We start from the raw sequence: 20,149 nt of genomic DNA on the forward strand, positions 1-20,149 counted from the left end.
CCCTCTCCCTTATCTACTGATATAAGCATTCCAGTCCAATTTTATCCAAGATGGCCATTGAAGTGGCATGGGGAGCACAGTGCTAAGTCTAAACCTTGCCTTTCCTGGGATGTTGATGTATGGTTCAGCTCTTTATGCCACTGTGGCAGCCATTTTGAATGTGGGAACATTAAAACAGTGATTTTAGTCGAGGAGACAGAGGGAAATAAACAGAGATAACCAGCTTTTATATAGACATATAAAAATGTAAATGCTGTAGTAATGCTCTCTAGATTAATGTGATTATGTAAATGAGTCCTTTGGAGAGTGAATTTCAATATATTGTTTATTATAAACTCTGAGAACATACAGTACCCACTTATAATAGATCATTTCATCTGATGACATTACAAAACAAATACATTGTAAAATTAATTAAATAGTAAGATTGGTAATATTTTTTTCATTTCTTTTTATTTCAATGTGCCACCCAATCACGGACACTCTTACTATTCTACTGTTTTTGTACCCGAGTGATCTTACAAGTACTTTAGAACTCATAAAGTACATATTAAAGATGCAAATCCAACAATTTTCTTTAAAGGCGTTGTCCTGGACTGTAATATTGATGGCCTACCCACAGAATAGGTCATCAATGTCTGATCGGTGGGGGTGCGACCCCAGGCACCGACGCCGTTTAGGTGTTCCTGGCGCCGGAACTGATCAGATACGGAGCTGGGCAGCTCCGTCGACTGTACAGTGGCTGCGGCCGGTTACTGCATATTGAAATTATTAGGTGGTGGAGGTGCAGTACCCAACTGCAGCCACTATTCTGTTCATGGAGCTGTGCAGCTTCATAACTGAGCCGTTCTGCCAACACCTGTAACAGCTGCTCACCAGGGATGCCAGGTGTCATACCCCCACCAGACACTGATGACCTACCCTAAGGTCCCAGTCAAAACCTTTAGAGGGAGTCTGTCAGCAAACAATTACTGTTCAAACTAAGCACAGGTGCTCAGTGCACCCTTAGGATGGCTGAGCAGTTCAGCGCACCTCACACTTACTTGTTTTTTATCTATCTCTACCCTCACACGGCTCCTGTAGGCCAGAGCAGTCCGTCAAGGAAGTTGGATAGATGCAAAACATGTAGGTGGGATGGTGCTTTGATTTGTTTGGCCATGCTAAGAGTTCCCCTGTTCTTGGTTTTGAACAGTCATTTTCTGCTGACAGACTTCCTTAAATGCTTCATTTTTTTGATAAGTAACAACCTTATTTTTTTTCTTGCTAAATGTGTAGTAAATTTGAACATATGATAAAGTAAATTCTACAGTTTATCCCGGTCTCTGAGTTTAGCCGTCGGATCTAAGAAGCTTATTATATGACTAGCTGTTAAGTCGAGACTACAATAAATATAAAAATATGTGCCACTATACATTTTGTCTTCTGTATTAGCTTGCTTTATATTGTTAAAATATACATTGTCATAAATATAATCCTAAATCTTTATACTACTGAAATGTACGTTTTTTGTATACATTAGAATAGAAATTACATAGACTTGTAATAAATTGTAACTAAATGCATGCCATAAATATATGATCTCTATGATGTAAAGGGCTTATTGCAGTTTGCCCAATATAACAATCAAATGTTACATCCGCAATTCTCTGGAATATAACTAATCATATTTCATCTAAATAAACTTTTATGTAGCTGTGTGCAATTTTAGAAGAAAATAACACAAATTCTTTCACAGAAAAATCTATAAAGTAGCTCATTGAGTATGGATAGCATTGCGTGTTGTGTCAGGTAGCAAAAAGTATTCCATGCAACAAAATGTTAATTCGGCAAAAAAAAAAGTTTCAATGCCAAAACATTATTTTAAAGCATACTGCGGAGGACTTTTTTTTTTTTATTATGGATTATCTTTTGTGAAATATGTGTTGAGCCATTCCTCAATTATTCCTAGTGGAAAATTATTCTTTTCACTTATCAAAGGCCTGTTAGGGTAGGGACACACCGCAGCTGAGTATCAAATGTCAATTTATTCATACGTTTTTATGTGAAACAGCACAACACAGACTTAACAAAAAAAACAATTTAGAAAAAAATTACAGTGGAACATGGAGGCATGCACACCTTTAAAGAATAGCATACAACTTGGAATACAGCAATATGTTCATGAGGTCAAAGGCTTTAGGTGGCATTTTTTTCTTTTTTTTTTATATTTTTTTTCAAGAACTCTACATTTGCTTGGACCAAAAGGCGCACTTTTTATCAGAAGATTTGTGTCAGTAATAGTCTAAAGTTGAAATGGTAATTTGGTGAAAATAAGTTATCACCTAGCTAAAGGATAGGGGACAATTTGTGGATTGGTGAGTCCCAGCCATCACAAAGAATGATTGACGTGGCTGATGGGCGTCTGTTCTACCACACCATTTCATAACGGGGGAAAAAAATTCCCTGATATATCAACTGGTGTAGGTTTTGTAGATAACCCTTTTAACGGTGAGCTAGGGGTCCTTATGCCTTACCAGTTTGTCATTGCTCTTGAACTATGCTATGTACTTGATCCATTACAGCATTACGCTTATCACCTTTATTTAATAGCTGTGTTGTGATGAACCACATTTCCCATCATTAAGAGGAATATGTCATCAGAAAATGACCTACTCTCTAAATGGGGTTTTATGTTTAAATCTATTTGATAAAAAATGAGTGATAATGTTTCATATCATGACCTATATTTAAAAAGTATAAATCTTGCAATTTTCACACTGGCCATTAGGGCTATTCTAGACTCATATTTCCTGTAATTTCAGGAAAAAATAAGAAACTTGTTTTTATTATTTCAGGAGACAAGTAAAATTGTTATATAATGAAGGAAGCCAAAGTGCTATATAGGGCTGAAGACAATATATTTCTAGGTGTATAAATACATTTCTGATGATAAGACACCAAATCCAGCAATATGTAGATCTAACAATATGTATGAGGAAAGTTAGTCCAGGCTTAGGACAAAACAAATGAAGCATAATTTCTTACGAAAGTTCATCCATAGTGCACATAAAAAGAGTTGCCCACCTCTGGGGACATATTTTTTACTTAAATGCATGTATTTGGGGCTAAAAATTGTGTTTCCTGGAAAGAGATGCACTGTTTGGCTTGTGTGGTCTTTTTATTTCCCTGCACATTCAACTTTGATGTGGTCTGTGTTCATAAATCAGATGAACAGAGCTGAGAACTAGACAGATAAGAAAGTTATAAACTCCCTGTTGGGACAATTGTAGTGGCCTAAGGGTACCGTTACACCTAGCGATGCACCAGCGATCCCGACCAGCGATATGACGCGGTCAGGATCGCTGGTACATCGCTAAGTGGTCGCTAGTGAGCTGCCAAACAGGCAGATCTCACTAGCGACATCGCTGGGGACGGGGGGTCGCTACTTACCTGTCAGACGCGGCGATCCTGCGTCCTCCCGCCCGGCTCCACGCGTCGCTCGTCTCTCCACAGGAAGCGCAGCAGGAAGCTGACGACAAGGAATGGTCCAGGACCTTCTCGTGCGATCAGCGATAACCAGCGGGGGAGCCGGTCGGAGTTAAGTATCACATGCAGCGATATCGCTAGCAATATCACTGCTACGTCACAAAATCGGTGACTTTACAGCGATATTGCTAGCGATATCGCAGTGTGTAACGGGGGCTTAACTGATGGATTGTGACTTACAATGAACCTGTCAGAAACTTTTACCCCCTGCCCACACCTGTCACCAACCATTGATAATGTATATGTACCCTTTTAAAAGATAAGCCAAACAATGCATTGATGACTCCAAAGTGCTGCTCTCGCCGGGAGAAATCATGTTTTCAAACCCTCCCACAGTTGATTGACAGGTTGTTTGCTCTGGTACATGATCACCGACCTGTCAATCACTCAGCTGAGGGTGCTGCTAGTTAGGGAATACAGTGAAGTTGTAAGTGCATCGATATGCCCCAATGCACTTCCAAACACGTGTATGAAGAAGATAAAACATGATTTCTCCCTGGTGGAGCAGCCCTTTAGGGTCATAAATGGATCCACTGGCATAGCTTTTAAAGGGCTACAAAATCATATCAATGGTATGTGGGGGTTAAAGTCTCTGGCAGGTTTCTTTTAATTCATTCTGTACCAAGCAATCGACAGTGCAACGCAAAAGTTATATCAGGCAAGCAGTGCAGAAATTTTAATGAAACTCAATTGCAAAAATGTTTTTAAGCCACGATTACACGCATTTAAGTCAGAAAAAAAAATATTCTCAGAAGTGGGCAACCACTTAAATAAGAAAATTCATATTCATGTATGTGAAGACGAAATGAAGCGGGAGATAAAAATAACAATGAAGGCACAAGTGAATATCTTCAGGACTGATCCTTTCCGGAGGAGAGAAGCAGTGTTAAAGTGCACCTGGCCGTCCAGCTTCATACAGCATGCAGTGGTTGTAGCATTACAGCATTCCTGGAAACAGTCAGCATTAGTGATGGTAGCGCAGGATTTAGTGCTGGTGAAGCAGGTATTGCTGCAGCCTGCCTCATAAGAGACAACACCGTTTTTCACAATTTTTTGCAACTGTAGGGAAAAAAAAGAAATTGTTTCATTATATTGCATGTATGTATTATGAGTTTATGCTGTAGCAGTGTATTTAGGATAGGGCTACATCCCATCTTTGAGCAACCTGTGACCAGGTTTTTCCTATCCCAGAGAGAAGCATGATGTAGAGTAATGAGACCCTTATTGCAGTGATGTGACACTTACTAGACTGCTTTGCTGCAGTTTTGGTATAATCCCTGTTATCTCTACTGCAGAGCTACCAGTTTTGTGAATACTAAGCTCTGTATAACCCCGAGCCCACTACTCATTGGCAGCTTTCTCTGATAGCTGTGTATAGGCAGAAAGCTGCCAATCAGTGGTGGGGGTGGGATTATACAGAGCTCATGAATATGGAGGACTACATGGCAGCAAGTTTATTAGTCCTCTAGTGATAAGCTCCTGCTGATAAAAAGAATCTGAGTCTATGTCTCTACATTATTCTGCTCTCAGATTAGGTGGCAAAAACCTGGTGACAGTTTCCTTTCAAGAAAGCGTTATAAAAATTCTCAGTACAGTGTTTGTTTAGTCCAATAGCTCATCATAATATACAATTCCACCTGCTTTGGTGGTAGATGTGGACCCCTTTACATCTTGAGCTATACAGCTTGCCCCAATGGTATATGTGCCCTTGGTCGGTGTGTTCTTTAACAACAGCATCAAATACTGTAATCATGCTCTCCTATTTGTTATGGATGTCCTCCTCATTGGTTGGCTGAGCGAGACTCGGCATCACTGTGCCACCATGCGAATGTACAGTAGAGCTTGGTGTACTCTCCCATGCTTCATCTGTGCACTGCGCTTGCCCAAGGATGTTCCAAGACTTTTAACACTGATTTCTTTAGACTTTCTCAGGATGCTGCATATGGAAGCAGTGTGTTTCAGGTGTGCATTAAAATACATCCACAGGTATATCTCTAATTAACTCAGATGTTACCAAAAAACTAATCAGAAGCTTCCAAACACATGACATCATCATATGGGCAGTCCAGAATTGATTAACGGCATAGTAATCTTAGTGTTTGTAAACGTTTGACTTTGCAGATAGTAATAAAAATGCCTTAAAACATTGTCTCTCTCATTATTCCGGCACTTGGCAAATATTAATAATTATGGTAATCCTGATTGACCTAAAATGGAAAAGGTTTATTCTGATTTCATGCCAGATATTGAGAAAAACATGCATATGTGTCTTTTTATACAGTGTATGTAAACTATTGGTTTCAACTGTATATGTGCATATAGCTCTTTCAAAGTCTACTCCAGCAATACCTTCCGATTTCTCAGTAATGGTGGAACACACCGGCCATGTACTGGTATTGCTGGACTTGTCTGTGAATGAGCTACATACCCATGTAAATACTGTAGTTTGGAAGATGAGATCTTGCTGACACGATTCACTTTAAACCTGATTCCGAGACAGGAAAGAAGACTGACTTGGCTACTGAGCTACTGAATGGAGCCCGACAGCCAACCCAAGCTTCACTGGTCTTGTGTGGACATAAGGAGGATGAGGGAGCTTTATTGAAAACAAAGAGAACATGGAGGTTCCTAAACCCCAACTCTGGCAATCATGTTGTTAAGAGCATGCAGCTTTCATTATTGTTCTAGATTGTAAGTCCATTTAGGTCATCTTTGCAGGCCAACAAAATAACTTACTGTTGCCATTGAAATAGGTTTTATTCTCTTTCTGGTCATAAAAAATAGATTTCCATCTAATATATGAACAGATTAAGAAATGAATCTGGTCATCTAGGTGGGACGTTTAAAGCATCTTAAATTTACAGTATAATTGTCATTTTTTCATTGTGCCTGATGTTATGTACAGTATGCGTTTAAAACCTAAAGATTGTAGAATATGTGATGCATAAATTACCTCACAATGATTTATTCCTACTTGACATTGCTTTGCTTGGGCTGCAGTCAGGGTTTTATAGCAGTCTGTCCCATCACACTTAAATGATCGACATTTCTTATCCTAAAGGACAAGACAAGACTTCATGTTATCACAAAAAGGACATAGACATTGCACATACTGTATATATGAAAATTGATATAGTGTGTATGCAAAAGTTGGGGGCTGAAAAAAAAACACATGGTGGCTTCTTTAATTGATTTAGAAGTAGGGCCAGAGCTACTATTAGGAATATTAGCCCTTTGAATTACAGCTTTGGAAAAGAGGCGCACCAGACACTCCATACCATACTCCTCTCCAGACAGACCTTGGCTTTTTAAGATAAAGGGTGATGAAAGAGTCGTACTATTAACGCACCACTCCAGCGGTTTGTTTTTTTAAGTGCTAGAGTGGTGCTTCTAAGCAGAGGTCCCTCACCGTAGTCTTATACTTACCTGCCACTGTCTTCACCTATTATTGACGCCTCTCCGGTAACACTGCGCCATCTTGTGACTGCAACTTCTGACTGAAGTGGAAGTCAGAGGTAACAGTCACAAGCGCTGAATGCAAGTCTATGAGTGCCAGAACGAGGCCAGAACGAGGCTCTCATAAGCTTGTATTGAAAAGTGACCTCAGGCTCGCTCCAGCAAACACTGGAGTGATTCGGCAGGTCACAAACTACTGAGACCAATGGGAGTGACAGTGATAGAAGGTGAAGATGGCGGAGGGTAAGTAAAGGCGAAATGCAGGGGCCTTACATTAGAAGAACCTCTCTAGCGCTGCAGTAAAAAAAAAACCAAAAAAAAAACGCTGGAGTGGTACTTTAAATTATATTTCTTCAAATAGAGAGTGAAGTCTACGGTCCATTCACGTTTTTTGCAAGGAAAAATATTTCATCAAGAAGTGAGGTACAAAACAAAGCAGAAACCTCCACAAGTTAAGTCATTTTGGAAACTGCACTCTTCAATGAATTTATTTGGGGTGCAGTGAGAATTTTAAGCCAACAGGTAATTTGCAGAATTCTATACCATTGGGCAGTGAAAAAGAAAATTACTTTTTTTTCCATGAAAATATTCTTTTAGTTCTAAATATTTCATTTTCACAAGGTTAACAAGAGAAAATGGGCCCCATTATTTTTGTGCAATTTCTCTTGAGTATGCAAATATATGTGGTCAAAAGCTACTGTTTGGGCACATTGCAGGACGAGAAGGTGCATTATTTGAACTTTGGAGTGCAAATTTGGCTGGAAAAGATGGCAGATGCCATGTCACATTTGCAGAGCCCCTGAGGTTCCGAAAACAGCAGAGGAACTCCAAAAGTAACCCCATTTTGGAAATTTGTAAAACTACACCCTCAATAAATTTATCCTGGGTTGTGATGAGTATCAAACTCACAGGTGCCTCACAGAATTTTATAATATTTGGCCGTGAATTATGTTTTAATTCCACATAAATGTTGCTTTTGCCCCAAATTTTTCATTTTCACAGGGGTAACTGGCAAAAATGGACCACAGAGTTTGTTTTGCCATTTCTCCTCAGTACGCTGATACCCCATATATGTGGTCAGTAACTCCTGTTTGTGCGCACGGCAGGGTTCGGGAGGGAAGGAGGATTGTTTGACTTTTGGAGTGCAATTTTTGCTAGAATAGATTGCAGATGCCATGTTACATTAAGATAGTCCCTGAGATGACAAAACAGCAGAAACTCCTCACAAGTTACCCCGTTTTAAAAACTACACCTACAACTACCAGCAGTGCAGTGAGCAATAAAAACTCAGTTGTTTCACAGAGTTGTACAATATTGGGCTGTGAAAATTTAAAATTACAATTTTTCCACTTAAATGTTTTAATCCCAAGTTTTTAATTTTCAAAAGGTGTAATAGAAGAAAATGGACAACATACTGGTAATTTGTTACACAATTTCTCCTGAGTTTACCCCATATGTGGTCAGTAACTACTTTTCCACCAAAGTACAAAGCTCAGACGGGAAGGAAAACCATACTTGGGTGCAGATTTTGCTGAAATGATTTGTAGGTGTTACATTTGGCAAATCCCCTGAGGTGTTAGAAGAGCAGAATCCTCCCAAAAAGGCCCAATTTTACAAACTACACCCTTGATAAATTTATCTAGGGGTGCAGTGAGCATATTGACATCACAGGTGTCTCACAAAATGTTATACTATTGTGAGTTGAGAAAAATAATTACATTTTTTAACCACAAAAATGTTGTTTTAGCCCCATATTTTTCAATTTCACAGGAGGTAATAGATAATAGTAGGTTAAAATAGTTCCATAATTTGTTACACAATTTCTCCGGAGCATGGGAATACCCCAAATGTGACTGTACAGTACTGTTTGGCCACACTGCAGGGCTCGGGATTTCCCAAGAATTTGTTTGCAGAGCCCCTAAGTGACAGAACAGCAGAGATCTCTCTCAAATTATATATTTTTTCTTTATTATTCTGTTCACTGTAGTGATTTATTTTTATTTTTACATAAATATTTATAGGCATATTTTTTACAATTTTTTGTCCTTATTTTCTGTGTTTTTTTTGTATATATATATATATTTTTTTTTTGTTACTTAGTCCCTCTATAAGACTAACTTTTTTTTTTTCTGATGACCACACTAATGCATTGCAATACACATGCATGGAATTGCACTATGGCTGTCGTTTTGACAATGACAAAATGCCTTTTAGACTCTGCTTATAGTAGAGCCTAACAGGCCACCGTACTTCGCAGACCAAGACTCCAGCTGCCATCGCTTTGATAGGGGTGCCGATGTGGTGAGAGAGGGATCCCAATCCTTCTCACAACACTCTAAATGGCACAATTGCTATTGATCGCAGCATTTAGAGGGGTGAACAACCAAGATGGTGCTGCCACCAGCCTTGTCTGTTACAGGAGGAGCTCAGCTATCAGTTAAGTCGAGCTTCGGGCTGACATTGTGCGGGCATATCTCCTGTGCCTGCATAATCTCCATAATGTACTGGTATGTCCATTGACGGTGGGTACCCGCAAAATATAAGGTATTGTCAGGAAGAGGTTAAAGGGTTGTTCTTTTCTTCTTTCCTCCTTTCTTGTTGCTACGAGCACTTTGTAATTTTAACCATTTAAGTAGTTGAGACAACCCCTTTAAGAACAGGTGCTAGAACTCTAATGGCAGGATGGTATTTATTTTGTGAAGTCAAAAGGAAAGCAAATACTTTTTTAATATTAGAAACTCTTAATACTTACACTGTATACAATTGTTGTTGTAGTAGTGGTAGCTGTGGTCGTGGTAGAAGTGGCTGTACTCATCACCTGTGTACTTGGAGCTGTACTGTTACCTAGGGTGCAATAAGATTAATAATGAGTAATGTGAAAAATGTAACCATTTACAATAAGTTCATCTCTATTTTAGTGTCCCGATTCCCCTGAAGGAGCCAGTGTTTTACTGAAACATACCAGGGGAAACAATTGTTAAATTTAATGAGGCCCCCCTGTCACTATCGTGTCTACTTTGAGCAGCATAGTAGATTTGGTTGGCTTAAACAACAAAGCTAAGGGAGAAGTATGTCTGTTTTCATGGTCCGATGGAGGCAGGAAGTAAGAGAGAAATTCTGGAAGGACAAATATGTTGAGATATTACCATTGGTATTACCTATTACCATTGGATAAATTCAATCTTGGTAGAGTTCAGCCGGATGAGAACAAGAAAGAGGAAGACATTATCGCCTCATTCTTCGAACTTATTATTTATTTTTTATTTATGTATTTTACTTTTATTTATTTATTTTACTTTATTTCAAAGCTGCAGTGCTAACCACTGAGCCATCGTGCTGCCCACTGGTTGCTAGCATTTACCCTGTTGGCTAGTGTGATAGGCGAGAAGGCACCTAATAATTGTTCGGCTATGGTTTGCTATTTAGACTTTATCGGGAAGGCTTACCGCATTTATAGCTTACAGCACAGCTGCATTCTGATGAACAATTTAGGCAGAGGAAAGCAGTACAACCAAATTTGAGCTGTGACCATAAGGAAATTAGCTTATGGTTGCACCTAATAACAGCCCCAAAATCGTTATCGCAGTGCTTTCCTGGGAGTTTTGAAGGTGTCGAAAGTACTGCAGCATCCTCTTCCGGTACAAAAGGCGTGTGGTGGAAATTCAACAAAAAAGAGTGCTGTTTTGGATCATCATTCAAGTTTAAGCATGAATGCTTCAGATGTGGGGGATCTCACAGCCATACCAAATGTTTTAAGAGGAGAAAGTGCAAAGCCAGTGAGTCTTCAGCCTACTGATAGGGAAGCGGCTTGCTTGTTGCGCAAGGGTTTCAGTGTTGGTTTTAAGAACCCATCTTTGTTTGAATTGGGTACTATGCGGCCAAACAATTTACAGTCAGCCCGTATGCGTGGTGATGTTGTTAGGGACAAGTTGCAGAAAGGGTGGACCTTTTGATTCCCCACGGTGCCCTATTTTGCGTGTTCCCACTTGAGAGTGGTTCCTAAAAAAATAGCCTTATAAGTTTAGGCTAATACACCATTTGTCATATCCGACCGTTTCGTCGGTTTCCTATGTACATTTTGGGCAGTCAAGTGGGTGCGTAGATTTGGATGGGGGTTGTTGATGGCTAAAACACATATTGATTTGATTTCAGTGCATCCAGAGAGTTTTCATTTATTAGGCTGTTTTTGGGATGATAGTTTTTCCGTGGATTGTTGTTTTCCTTAGCTGTTTAACCCCTTAGCCAATTTGCAGCTTTTCACCCCAAAATTTTTATTTTCACAAGGGTAAGAAGAGAAATTAGACTCCCCAATTTGTCCTGAGTATGCTGATACCCCATATGTGGTGGTAAACCACTGTTTGTGCGCACAGCAGAGCTCAGAAGGAAAGGAGCGCCATTTGACTTTTTCAATGCAGAATTGGCTGGAATTGAGATTGGACGCCATGTCTCGTTTGGAGAGGCCCTGATATGCCTAAACAGTGAAAACCCCCAACAAGTGACACCATTTTAGAAACTAAACTCCTTAAGGAACTTATCTAGATGTGTGGTGAGCACTTTGAACCCCCAAGTGCTTCACAGAAGTTTATAACACAGAGCCGAGAAAATGAAAAAAAAATTTTTTCCTCAAAAATGATTTTTTAGCCCCCTATTTTTTATTTTCACAAGGGTATCAGGAGAAATTGGATCATAAAATTTGTTTTGCAGTTTGTGCTGAGTACGCTGATGCCCCATATGTAGGCGGGAACCACTGTTTGGGCGCATGGCAGGGCTCGGAAGGGAAGGAGCGCCGTTTTGGAATGCAGACTTTGATGGAATGGTCTTCTGGCATCATGTTGCTTTTGCAGAGCCCCTGATGTGCCTAAACAGTAGAAATCCGCCACAAGTGACCCCATGTTAGAAACTAGACCCCCTAAGGAGCTTATCTAGATGTGTGGTGAGCACTTTGAACCCCTAAATGCTTCACAGAAGTTTGTAACGCAGAGCCGTTAAAATAAAAAATCATTTTTTTTCCACAAAAATGATTTTTTTAGCCCCCAATTTTTTATTTTCCCAAGAGTAACAGGAAAAATTAGACCCCCAAAGTTGGTGTGCAATTTGTTCTGAGTAAGCTGATACCCCTATGTTGGGGTAAACCACTGTTTGGGCACATGTCAGGGCTCGGAAGGGAGGGAGCACAGTTTGACTTTTCGAATGCAAAGTTGGATGAAATCAATGGTGGCACCATGTCATGTTTGGAGACCCCCTGATGTGCCTAAATAGTGGAAACTCCTCAATTCTAACTCAACCCTAACCCCAACACACCCATAACCCTAATCCCAACCTTAACCCCAAGGCTGAGTTCACACGTACCGGAATTCTCGCGGAAATTACCGCGAGAGTTCCGAAATTCCATTCCGCGGCAAAATCGCATTTTAAATTCCCGTGATTTTCCCGCGGAAAAACTAGCATTTTGCAAGCATAATTAGCTTGCAAAATGCTAGCGTTTTCCAAGCGATCTGTAGCATCGCTTGGAGAACTGATTGACAGGTTGGTCACACTCGTCAAACACAGTGTTTGACGAGTGTGACCAACTTTTTACTACTGAGGCTGCCTATGCAGCATCAGTAGTAAAAGATAAAATCCTCCCCCTCCTATTACATACCAGCAACCTCACCAGTACCAGCAACCTTCCCAGTACCAGCAACCTCCCCAGTACCAGACATCTCCCCACTTCCAGCAACCTGCCCCGTACCAAACTCCTTCCCCGTACCAAACTCCTTCCCCGTACCAAACTCCTTCCCCATACAACTTTCCATCAACATCATCTGCTCCTACAGTCCCTGCCCAACCCTCCACTCCACCGCCCACCACCTCTTCTGCCTCCCACATGTCCACCCATTCTGTAGCTTTTTCAACACCATCACCTCTAACTGTTCCTTCCCCACCACGATCCCAGTCCTCTCTCCACACTCCCATTGTCGAAGTGCCCCTCCAGCAGTATTTCCACCCCACACTACACCGAGTTATAATGTTTTTTTTGTAATAAAAATGCCCATTTGGTTGGTTTCAAACCTTTATTAAAAAAGTTTTTTTAACTTTAAAAACAGTTTACACAAAAAAAAATATTTTAAATAAAAGTTAAATTATTGTTTACACTGGTTGTCTGTCATTTCTTTCTGCGGCGAAATATGTTTAAAAAAAAGGTTAAATACAGGGTATTTAAAAGGTAAAAAGGTATTCAAAACCAGGTATATAACTGTGGGTAAATTTTAGCTTTTTGCCACAGTTGTGTTCCTGGTTGTGTTTGAAGCAAAGTATTTCACCTGAAAAGTTGTGTTTATTGTTGGTGATTTCCTAACAATGTACACAACTTTTGTTAAAAGGTGAAATACTTTGCATAAAACACAACCAGGTACACACCTGTGGCCTAAAGCTAAAAATAGTAAGACCATGACAAGATAGCCAACTTTGGTTGGCAAAGGTATATACTGTTGGTCCAGAAGGTACACAAGTTTGGTTAGGGCACAAATCTTTCACACTCTGTCATCCTGCCAGTGTACTCTGCCTTGAGGTGACATAAAGTATAGTGCAAAATTGTCCCTCATTACTGAAACCGTCACAGAACTTCTAGTGGTAATATTTCCAATGACAACATCCATCTTCGCCAGTAACTTGCTCTTCTCTCCAACCTGCACTTTCTCCTCTACAACCTGTCAAAGAAGGGCTGTAGGAACATGCTATATATAGTTTTCCAGTAGCCAATCCCGTTCGGAAGGCCACAAGGGTCAATTTTAAAAACCAGATCCGGCGTAATCCGTCGAAAAACGGATAGAAAAACGGATGAACCGGATGAGACGGATCCGGTTTTGTCTGTCAAGAACAAGATGGATCCGGCAGAAAACCGGATCCGGCACATCAGGTTTTACAAAACATTTGCCGGATCTGGCATTCCGGCACGACGCCGGATCGCGCCTGACGCCGAAAACCTGATGTGTGAAAGTAGCCTTAGGGAGACTTAATTTTGCTTGCTGAATTTTGCCTATGGGTAGGGTGTTTTCACAAAGGATAGTACAATCTACAGAGGCTGTTAAGCACCCCTCAGCATCTTGTTTGAATGGATCTGAAGGTTTGGACTGAGTTCTTGCAGTTGTATATATTAGGACGATCAATGTAGATAAATCCAGTAGTATGCAATGTGGACTTGGTGCTTTATACTGATGCATCTGGGGCGGGTAGTTTTGGGGCCTATTATGGTGGTCATTGGTGTCTTGGTAAATGGCCAGATACATGAAGAGCTTTGTGTGAGATTAGGAACATGGCCTTGCTGGAAATGTTTCCTATTGTGGTGGCTTTGGAAGGTTGGGGCTATGAGCTTAAGATAAAAAAATGTGTTTTATGTGCGACAATTTAAGCATGGTTCATAGTATAACTAACATGTCAGCAGGATTGCCGCCAGTGGTAGCTTTATTGTGTCCCCTGGTTTTAAAGTACTTAGAATTTAATGTATGTGCTGCCCATGTGCCTGGTACACTGACTTCAATAGCTGACACTTTTTCTCGTTTCCAGTGGCAGTGGTTTTGCGTGCTGGCATCGGATGCAGTGCAGCAAGAAACTGTTTGGCCCCACTTGTTGTGGGCTCTGGTTTCGGTTCAGCCATGAAATTGGTTAGGAATTCTGTCTTGCCGCGTATTTGGATAAAGTATATGGCAGCTTGGCGTCAGTGGCAGGACCTTATGATCGCGGTAGCAGAGCAAGTTTCTTGGGTGGACGGGTTTACGTGTTATTTTATATGATAAGGAAAGCATTTGAAGAAGGATTGTCGTTCGCCGTTCAACAGGATAGCGGGATTGGTGTTTTTCTTTAAGTTAATGGGTTGGAAGGATGTTTTGAAAGATTTTCTTTGTTCATCAAGCGCTGAAGCATTTCGGTAGAGTTGAGTGGTGAAGGATTAGCGTTGTCCAGTATTTTTCCTAATTTTGAGTAAGTTATTAAGTTGCCTTACAGAGGTGTTCTATCGGAATATGAGTGTCGTTTCTTTGGGGCAGTGTTTGTCTTGTTTTTTTTCTAATCTTTTCAGGTGGGCGAACTTGTAAGTAATTATGTGAAGTATTATGGTGGTTAATTATTCAAGGATGTAGTCTGTGAGACAGATGTGGTACGGTGTCACTTAAGGCATTCAAAGACAGATCATTTTGCCAAGGGTTGGGTTGTTGAGCTTTGGGGAGTGCAAGGAATGGAAGAGTGTCCGATTAAATGGGTCTCGTCATTTTTGGAAGAGGTTCTGATCCTGGTTTTTTGTTAATGCATCAGGATGGGTCTGCACTGTTGGTTTATCAGTTTGTGAGTGTATTTCATCGTTGCTTGAATCATTGACATTCTTATGTTTATTGGGGTGCCTTTTGTGGCAATGTGTGTCAGACAGGAGACAATTGGGTCTTGCCAGTGAGGTTACGTTGGTTCGTCAGATCGGGGTTAGCATTATGCTCTGGAGCAGGGTATTGCCCGAATTTTAATTTCATATTGTTTTAGATAGACCACCTGATATTCTTGTGCTGCACGCGGTTGAGAATGATTTGGGTTCTAGCTTTTAGGGATTTGATCCGTGATATTAAGTGTAATTGCCTTAGGCTCTTGTCATCCCAAACGGGTTTGGTGCTTGTCTGGTCTGATATTGTAGCACGCCTGACATGGAAACATGCTCGGTCGGTGGAAGGGATTAATAAGGCTTGCATTATAGTTAATTGGGAGGTGTCTCTTTTTTTTGTGATGCTTGGTGGGGTGGTGGTACTGGACCGTGAGCTGGAAGCCCCTTCTTGGGAGTTTTGAGGTCAGCCTTATCTTTAAGGTTGGGTCATTTAGTACTACAATTCCAGTCATGTGTCATACATCAAATTTGTGGTTCTTATTAAATTTATATCTGTAATGGACTATGGGGCTTGCCCAAATAAATACACTAAGCTCTACTTGTGGGAAATTCTCTTTGGCTACCATTTCTATTAAGCTTTTGTCTACTGTTTTACATACACATGATTATATCTGTTTATATATTGTTCTAAAGTAGCTTTCATACCACTGTTAAGCGTGCATCCGATTCCTGATGAATTGCAGCAGTGTATGGTGCATCCATTTTGTTCTGAATCATTACACATGTGATGGTAGCAATGTGGATCACACATAGACTCATAAGCAGAACTGTTGTGACGTAACATCTGGAATATGAAGAAAAAAATAGTTCTTATTATTTGTAACAAAGTGACTGTACTTTATACCACCGTCAGCTATCAGTGGATGCCAGATAGGGATAATATTTTAATTCTGTTGTCTCTAACAGTAGTTTTCTAAATACAATGCTATAGATCTTTTTAAAATGTAAAAAACCTGTACAGATTGTAATAATAATAATAGTAATAATGACAATAATGTGTACATTAGTGATTTACATTCAACGGGCAGTTTTGCAGCATAAAAACATCTGTGCTGCACAAAGCTATGGAAAATATAGAAAATTAATAAAAATTATGTTTTGTTATAGTGGCATCATGCATTGAGCACTCAGACATGCACTTGTCTCTATTTTATATAAGCCCAGAATTCCACTTTTAAGGGTCTGTTTAAAATTAAAAGTAAATAACTTTTTTCTGGAGAAAGCACACTCCTGTTCACTTGAATAGCCTGGCTGCAATAACACACAGAGTCTGTGGACAAGAGTGTTGCTATTCCAACAAGAGTGCAAACATATTTTTCAAATAACCCCTTCAAATAAACTTTTATAGCATTAGCAAAATCTTTATGCTCCTTTCTGTAAAATGTAAAACTCCAACCCACCCCTGACTCCCACATATTAACAGTTCTTCATTTTTTCACATGAAAGGGGTTATCGGGGACATTATCCCTAATGAGACTCCCTATGAGACAAGGGTGGAGAAAACCAATGCTGCTGTTAAGAAAGAAATATTAACCCCATAAAGATCAGCACGTATACAAGTGACTACAATAAACTATAGAAATAAAAAACAAACAAACCCAAAAAATAAACAATATGGAGAACACAAATATATAAAGTAGAAAATAGGATACTAAATTAGTAATGACACATAATATATCTTTTAATATTCATGCCAATTGTGTGGAGATTTAAAATCCAATATGCCTCCCTAGTCAGTAAAAGATAATGAAAGTCTCCACCCCTTTTAGTTTTCTGCAGTTTCTCAATGGCAAATACTGAAAAGAATTTAGTACTATCTGCGTGACAATTAATGAAGTGCTTGGCTGCATTTGAAACATGACGATCCGTAGTGAAGTCTATCATTCAAATGTTCCAGAATGTGTTTTTTGAGAGGTCTATTGATGTATCCCACATAGAAAATGTTGCAATCAGAGCATTTGATGACATAAGCTACATGATCAGTGTTGAAAATGATAATACTGCATATAGAAAATGATTTAGTTTGCTTTCGCATTGCATTCCAGCGCCTGCTTGGTGACCCCGTCGGGGCTTACATCCGAACTCTCACAAAACGAGATTTGGGCGAATGCGCCAACGGTGCCATAGACTGTAGTGGTGCAAGAAGAGCAAATGTGCACTTTGACGTGCATCATATCTGAGCATCTACGCCTACTGAAGATGAACACTTAGATGTAGTAGACTGCGTCTCAGTGTCCACCTCCAGTAGGTCTATATGCCCAAAAATGATGCATGTCAGAGTGCATGTTCACTCTGTTGCACCATTACAGTCTGTAGCCTCATTGGCGCATATATAAGGTGCACAGGGCAGTATTCATTGGCAACGGGCTGCTTTGTTACCACACCCTGGAACCCCACAAGTAAATAGTGTCCCGATTCCCTTGTGCTCTCTGTGAATTGTAAAACACTCACATTTTGGTTCCTGAAACAGCCACACAGTCAACTGAAGAAACACTGTCCTTTTCAAACAGTTTAACTTTACTGAGCAGTCCAAGTTCAATTGTTGTGATAGCACAATATATTGTCATTGCTACAGTTTTTTCAGCCTAAGTGATCCTTCTCCTCGTTGGCATCTCTGGCCCCTGGGATACTCCACCCGACTTTGCAGCTCATGTAAATCTTATCCTTACTTCCATACTGGATTCCCATCTGGCTTACTGTTGTGAGTTCATTTTCCCCTTCACTACTGAGGCCCGAGGAACTCCCTCTTCTGGTGAAGAAAGGTAGTGAGCCTGATTGTCAAACACCTGGGGCTGATGATGATGACTGGCTGAGTGGAGTTAATGACTGGATATAAGGCTGCCGACGCCCTTCTGGCTTGCGGGTGATTTCTCTGTGGACTTCTAGAAAACCAGTCTGATTCCTGCCCATCTAAAGCTAAGATTTCTGCTTTGCCTTTTTGCATTAGTGTTTTGTTTTCCTTGCTTTTCTGGATTCTGCCATTCCCTGCTGGGGTGAGCTGAATCTCCTTTTGCCTGTTGCTCTGTCTTCAGAATATTCCTGAGTACTGACATAGCTTTTTTGAAGCCTAGCGTCTTCAGGACCTTTTTTACTGTCAGTTGGTTGGCTCTTATTTTCTTAGGGTTTTTCACGGATTGCAGACAGCAGCCTTCCTGTCCTTTCCTATCTAAACTAGCGTGGGCCCCATCTTTGCTCAGTCTATCTTTCTGTCTGTGTTTTGTTCTTTCTTCTTGCTTCACCGTCATTATATGTGGGGGGCTGCCTTTTGCTTTGGGGTCTGCTCTGGGGCAGTTTAGATTTCCCTTTCTGTCTTTAGGCTATGTAGTCCTCTGGCTGTGATCGAGGGGCCTAGGGCATCGTAGGAGCCCCCCACGGCTACTGCTAGTTGTGTTGATAGGTTCAGGGGTCTGCAATCCGATAGCTGCCAACTTCTCTGGTTTTCTGGACTTAGCTAGCATTTCTATTTTTGCCTCCTACGGTGACTCAATCATAACAGCTTCCCCTTAAGGGAAGAGAAGAAGGCATGCTACACCATGCCTTGTTCGGGCTGTAGACTTCGGACTTCACCGGAAGGTCCACTGAAGTTTATTACGGCTGTTCTCATGCTGCCAACACCATCTATATTCTATCTTGTTCTCCAGCCCTCTGGCCTTGAACTTCTGCTCTCTACACTTTTATCTAATCTCCTCATCTCAAGCAGGAAGAGTTCCCTTTTTTAACCCCTTCATGACCCAGCCTATTTTGACCTTAATGACCTGGCCATTTTTGGCAATATTGACCAGTGTCCCTTTATGAGGTAATAACTCAGGAACGCTTCAACGGATCCTAGCGATTCTGAGAATGTTTTTTCATGACATATCGGGCTTCATGTTAGTGGTTAATGTTAGGTTGATAATGTTTGCATTTATTTGTGAAAAAATGGAAATTTGGCGAAAATTTTGAAAATTTCGCAATTTTCACATTTTGAATTTTTATTCCGTTAAACCAGAAAGTTATTTGACACAAAATAGTTAATAAATAACATTTTCCACATGTCTACTTTACATCAGCACAATTTTGGAAACAAATTTTTTTTTTGCTGGGAAGTTATAAGGGTTAAAAGTTGACCAGCGATTTCTCATTTTTACAACAAAATTTACAAAACCATTTTTTTAGGGACCACCTCACATTTGAAGTCACTTTGAGGGGTCTATATGGCAGAAAATACCCAAAACTGACACCATTCTCAAAACTGCACCCCTCAAGCTACTCAAAACTACATTCAAGAAGATTATTACCCCTTCAGGTGCTTCACAGCAACTAAAGCAATGTGGAAGGAAAAAAATGAACGTTTTAATTTTCCAACAAAAATTTTCTTTTAGCATCAATTTTTTCATTTTCACATGGGCAACAGGATAAAATGGATCCTAAAATTTGTTGGGCAATTTCTCCTGAGTACACCGACACCTCATATGTGGTCATAAACCACTGTTTGGGCGCACGACAGGGCTCAGAAGGGAAGGAGCGCCATTTCACTTTTTGAATGGAAAATATGCTGGAATATTTAGCGGTTGCCATGTCGTGTTTGGAGAGTCCCTGTGCGCCTAAACATTGGAGCTCCCCCACAAGTGACCCCATTTTGGAAACTAGACCCTCCAAGGAACTTATCTAGATGCATAGTGAGCACTTTGAACCACCAGGTGCTTCACAAAAATTTTCTTTTAGCATCAGTTTTTTCATTTTCACATGGGCAATGGGACAAAATGGATCCTAAAATTTGTTGGG

The 20,149-nt window shown here is 40.3% G+C and overlaps 1 protein-coding gene across 1 annotated transcript in view; it reads right to left on the reverse strand.

The window, feature by feature from the left end:
• Positions 1–307: 307 nt before the first annotated feature.
• Positions 308–20,149, reverse strand: part of LOC141055076 (uncharacterized) — a 256,490-nt gene continuing 236,648 nt past the window's right edge. The window contains exons 7-10 of the mRNA XM_073552036.1: positions 16,031–16,169; positions 9,734–9,825; positions 6,479–6,580; positions 308–4,584 (exon numbers count right to left, since the gene is read on the reverse strand). Of these exons, the coding sequence (XP_073408137.1) occupies positions 4,312–4,584; positions 6,479–6,580; positions 9,734–9,825; positions 16,031–16,169 (606 nt within the window). The 3' untranslated portion in view covers positions 308–4,311. The remainder of the gene's footprint in view (positions 4,585–6,478; positions 6,581–9,733; positions 9,826–16,030; positions 16,170–20,149) is intronic.

This window comes from Dendrobates tinctorius, unplaced genomic scaffold (genome assembly GCF_039654945.1).
Source record: "Dendrobates tinctorius isolate UK_male_01 unplaced genomic scaffold, ASM3965494v1 ptg000183l, whole genome shotgun sequence".
Taxonomy (NCBI): domain Eukaryota; kingdom Metazoa; phylum Chordata; class Amphibia; order Anura; family Dendrobatidae; genus Dendrobates; species Dendrobates tinctorius.